Below are 5,452 nucleotides of genomic sequence, written 5' to 3'. Positions count from 1 at the left end.
CAGACTTTAAAATGTATTCTACCAGGCCGTGTTTCCATGTTCTCTCCCCACGTAGTGATACTTCTGCAGCCTCGGGCTACGTGTACCTCTGGTTGGGAACCGCTGTATTTTTAACTGATGGCACACAGTGAACCACGTGGGACGGGCCTTTCAGAAATCTTTAAAGGGAAACTCAGTGGAGGCAGGATCTGTACTGTACCGTTGTTTTCTGTTGGAAATGAAGTGCCATGAGAGTACGGTAGCTTGTCAGAAATAAGCCCTACACTTTTTAATGTTGCACTTTGAAGAGACTGTGTGGCTCAGCAATATTGCTCTGACTCTGTAGAATCTTCCTCACTTTGTGTTGCTCATGTGCGCAGTGTGTGGAGACTGAAAGAGAAAGACAGAGTCCAGCCCCGGCCGTGTTGTACTGTGTGTTGTTCATCTGTAAGGAAGGACTGTGCACACTCTGTACTCAACACAACACACTTTCTCTCTTTGGATTACTGTTTTTTGCTGAAGGAGCACCGTGTATTATATTAATACTGATGTGTGACTACTCGTTTTGGTAATATTTATAACAGAAGATGTTTACCAGCTGTTTAAATGAAATCAAGTATTAAGTTTGTGCTTTATTACAGACACAAATTGGTAGCATAGTCAGTGTTTATCTGCTTTTTTTCCCCAAGGGAGCATTTACAGGATAACATAAACCCACAAATGAATGCTTAACAACTTTAGAATATTCATGTTTACATATGTAACAGTAAATCTCCAATAAACCAAGACAATTTGATTTGATTCAACAACTGCTGTCCTTTCTTAATGTACTGAAAGACAAAGTGTGTGACATGAAGAAGAGACTAAGCTGAAATGATCTCAGTCGTGACCAATTTTCCTTTTTTTTTTTTAATCGATGTATCCACACAATGGATTTTTACAGACTTTAAGACAGATAAATAGTGCACCAAATGTTTCCAACTGCCCATATTTAGACCAGGCTGAGTCTCACCAACAATGCAGGACAGACCAGTGATGAAAGTCACATCAGAGTTTAGGAATGGATCTCTCAGCGCCGGGCCTTCGCTCCCCGCTCGGCAGGACAGCGAGGAAAGCAACGTGCAGAGTGGCTTCACATGCACTTGTTCATGCACATCAGCAGCTCCATCCTGATGGCGATGCGGGTGTGCCAGCCCAGCGGCAGCAGGCGGATGTAACGGGTCACGATGGGAGGTCGCAGCAGGTTTTGCACTGTGGACGACCGATCAGAGTTCCCATAGAAAACCTTAGGAGAAGGACGTAAACAGAGTAAATGGGGATATATATATAATATATGTGGTGGACGTTAAATAATTGAAGTGCTGCTAAGTACATAATATTACATTTCACCAGCCAGTATGAAGCTCATTGCAGATTTCTCTGCGTCCTTCAGGTTTAACAGAAGCCTAAAATCCAATGAGGCTGGTGTGAAATAACAATCAATATGTGCCATCATGGTCAATGTTATTTAAATATGTTTTGTCGTGGTTCGATGGAACCTTGTCAGAATGATGTCTTCATAATCTGCTTTAAGCAGCCACTCAAAACACCATGAGGCTGTCGGCTCAGCAGCTGAAGTAATGAATTACAAATCCATTACAATTTGACTTAAGTCCAATTTACACCATGTAATCTCTTCTTTCTATGTGTTTGGTTGATTATACAAACCTTTATCTGCATATTGTCTGCAAACATTTAGAAAACTTTTGCTTCTAGCTTTCATTTTTGTACAAAGCAAGTTTTTGTTGTGTGATTTTTGCAAACGTTACCGTCCACAACGGTTTGAACGTAGAGATTTTAACAAAACTAAAGAAAATTCCTGCAATTGACAAGTCGTTTAAACAGTTTGAGTACCTCGGTCTTTCCCTTAAGATCTTTATAATAAATGCATGTTGACTTCAGTACAGATAGAGAGGTTTTCGTTACTCTCCTCTGGTTGAGAGACAAACCCTCATGGTGGCTGACCTGTCAGGGAGGACTCCACAAAGGAAACTGGAGCAGAGCGGCTGCACAAAGCAGCAGTAAGAGATGAATAAGTGTGCTTTTTATTAAACTGTGACTCATGAAAAGATGTGGTGGAATACAAAAAGCACGCAAAAGGAACAAGAAGTTGCATAATGGATGCCATTCAGTGTTTCTCTGAACCAATGAAAATGTGTTTTAGTTGAGGTTTTTGATCTATTTTAGAGAGGACTGCAGAGAAATCACATCAAGTGGATTGTTTCTTGCAATAATTTAGTTGCAGTGTGAGTTCAGTCCAATATCAAACAATGAAGAATAAAAGTGTCACATCCTCAGTGGTCAAACACAAACAGACAAATCTCCATTGTGAACCCACCCTGTTGTTTCCTGTCTGGTCTTTGTAATAGACCCAGTTGAGAGACTCCAGGGTGCGGTACTGGATGCTGTACTTAGTGATCCACTCGTCTGCATCACAGCGGCCCTGTGTGAGGATCCCAGAGACCACGCCCACCTCCTGCAGGTCGATCTGGAGCCACTGGTACTGGTCATTGAACTTGGACAGCCATGCACACCTAGCAACGATCAACATTTTATTCATTCATTCACTCACTTTCTTACTTATTTACAGAATCTGAGCATTTTCAGGAAGAGCATCAAAGTCAAACTACATAAATGCACAATGTGTGTTTCAGACTGTTTCATTTGTTAAATTCTATTTATCACATATCAAGGAATCTTTCTTTCTTTTAACAGAACACCTTCTTGTTGTTCTTTGATCCTTTTCTCCTGTTTATGATTTTACTAAACAAAAACACTAAAGCGAAGGCTTGCAGACACGACACAACCACTTTTACCGGCGTCCAGAAGCAGCAGAAGTCAAAACGAAATCATTCAGTCTTTCAGGTCTGATTTGGATTTCTAATGACGATCACAATCAAACAAATGATCATTAACAGTTTCAGCAGTGGCGGCCCAGAGGTTACAGAAAGGAGCTTGAGATGGGAGGTTTGCAGGTTTGAATCCCACTGTTGGCGGGTTGCTGCTGTGCAGCCCCCTCCTCCAAGTACACGGAACTGAAGTTACCTACTCATAGAATTCAGAATGAAATAATCCAACTAAGGGAATCAAAGTATTAAAAAATCCAAAGAATCTCTCATCTTGTGCTGGTTTACTTTTAATTCAAGGTATTTCTTTAATTATATTGTCTCTAGCAGCCATAACTCAAACAGTGTTTTGTAGTCTTCTATTATTTCCGTTGGTCTCTATTACACTAGATGAAATGTCTCCAGGACGTTACATGAACTGGAGCGAAGAGGAGAGGGATGTCTGTGACTCACCCGAAGCCCTGGTTATTGAGGCGAGCCTTGTTGGGGATCCAGGACGAGTACCAGCTGCTGTACTGGTCCTGATTGGAGCAGCTGATCTGATCTGACTTCACAGATCCAGATTCGAAGCCCAGGGCTCGGTGGTACGGACACTCTGGGGATCAAAGTATCAGGGTTGACTCAGTTTGTAAATGATTGACGAGGAGGCAGCAGACGTTTCACCAACATGTGAATGAGATTAATAACTTCTTGACTGATTACAACTTGCATGAAGGACGCGTGACTTCGGCTCTCGCGGGTTCCTCCGGCGCTGCTCACCTGTTTGTGATAATCTAGCTTTCAGTGAGGTTTGAAGCTTGCGTGATAAGATTTAAGAAAATGATCTGGGCATCGTCTGATGTCCGCTTTACTGCCCAGTATCATGTTATTAGGTGAAGGGCATTCCCTATTTTGAGCTCCATAATCTGATCATCACATCCCCGCACAGGTAATGAGATTATCTAAGCAGCATTTGCTGTCCAGGCTTCCTTCAGTTCATTTCCTAACCCCAAGCCTGGAACCCAGGCACTATCATCTCACTATCAAGAGACGGTTGCAAAAATCTTAGGCTCAAAGCCGATGTTAACTCCTGCAGAGGAACTGAGACTGAGTCAAAATGAACCCGAGTGCACATGAGGGCACAGCTCCGATCCAGCACACGCCGTCTGAAGCCCGCAGACTCCTGGTAAACCGGGAGTGAACAGGACACTGCTGCGGCCGTGATTCCTCTTACTGTGTGTGACATTCTTCAACATGTCACTGACCTTCACATGATGCGTCTCCCATTCAAAGGACGGCTGACACTGTCTGGAGTGAAGCAAGTGGGGGACAGAGGGAGTCCAGGTCTGCTGATCAGGTGGAGCCCTCACCTGGCATGCAGGTCAGCGAGTGACCCCGGGGTGGTTGTGGTGGCAGGGGCAGGGGCATGGAGGTTGACGGGACAGGTGGGATGCGTGTCGGGGAATCGGCGGACTCGCAGTCACAGGTGCAGGCTTTCATGTTCCGCGTCCATGTCTCGATGACCTGCTGGTCCTCCTCCTGCAGCTCCTCCTCCTGGATGACCTCCTCCTCCTGCAGAGTGCAGGGCGAAAGAGTGAAGCCGGGCTTTTCTCTCCTCTCACTCTTCACATTTCAAATGTCCCTGAGGTGTAAACTTACCTCCTGTGAGTGAACAGTGATCAGGGCTACTCCACACAGACGGACGCATTGAACATAAAATCACATGTGAGGATAACATGCGCAAAGACAAAACTTCACCAAAGACTAGTTATTGAAAATAAGATAAGGAGCCAACCTTTTGAAAAATGTATGTATGAAGTGTTTGCATGAAGGTGACTGTAATTGTTGTGGTTAACTGTAAATGATGTCGCCTATAAGCCTCCAGGAGAAGTCTGCAGCACCTTGACTATAGGATACAAGGACGACAAGCATTTGCCCGACATTTTTTAAAGTAGCTTCGGTTACTAATACCCCCTTCTGCACAGTAACTTACCCTGGGAAAGGAGCAGGAGGAAGAGCACAGCAGCACGACAAGCATTGACCTCCATCTTCCTCCTCAGCTCTGCTGGAATGAGATGTGTGTGATAGAAGAGGCGATAGTGGTTAGGATTACCATAATCCACAGGCCTGCAATGGCCTCATCTAATACTCTTTATTGGCCCTGAGAACCTCCCGTAGGCTGCTCCCTTGTACTGCACCTCAACGAAACCACCATAAATCAAAAGTGGGTGTGACACTGGAAGGCTGCTGTGTCTTTTAGTGTTTCACCACAACTAAAATTCATATCTTGTTTGTCAAGATATTAATGACCTACAAAAGTTTTCAAATAATTTCTATTTGTTTGTTTGTTTGACTCAAATGCTGGTTTAGAGAGTGTAGGTATCCCAAACCCTCCATAATAAGCAAGAAGCAAGATTTTAAAACCCCACAAGTCATCCTTTATGTCCAAAGGAGTTTATTTTTGTTTAAAAAAATGATCTATCTATTCTGTCAATCTATTAATTACAAAGATAAAAAAATGAACAAAAGCAGAAAAGCAACAAAACATTAGAAAAACAGTTGGAGCAGCAGTTTTATGAGGACACTCCCACGGTCCAAATAAAAAAAGT

The 5,452-nt window shown here is 43.3% G+C and overlaps 1 protein-coding gene across 1 annotated transcript; it reads right to left on the bottom strand.

Moving 5' to 3' along the window:
* Positions 1-592: 592 nt before the first annotated feature.
* LOC308116233 (retinoschisin-like) lies at positions 593-5,063 on the bottom strand. The gene is made up of 6 exons (XM_080474292.1): positions 4,837-5,063; positions 4,503-4,528; positions 4,214-4,415; positions 3,318-3,459; positions 2,357-2,552; positions 593-1,264 (listed from the first exon to the last, which is right to left on the bottom strand). The coding sequence occupies exons 1-6, from the start codon at positions 4,889-4,891 to the stop codon at positions 1,112-1,114; spliced, it is 774 nt and encodes a 257-aa protein (XP_080330418.1). The 5' UTR covers positions 4,892-5,063; the 3' UTR covers positions 593-1,111.
* Positions 5,064-5,452: the final 389 nt, after the last annotated feature.

Source organism: Lipophrys pholis (assembly GCF_963383615.2).
Source record: "Lipophrys pholis genome assembly, chromosome: 10".
Lineage (NCBI taxonomy): Eukaryota > Metazoa > Chordata > Actinopteri > Blenniiformes > Blenniidae > Lipophrys > Lipophrys pholis.
This window is presented reverse-complemented; position numbering and strand designations above follow the sequence as displayed.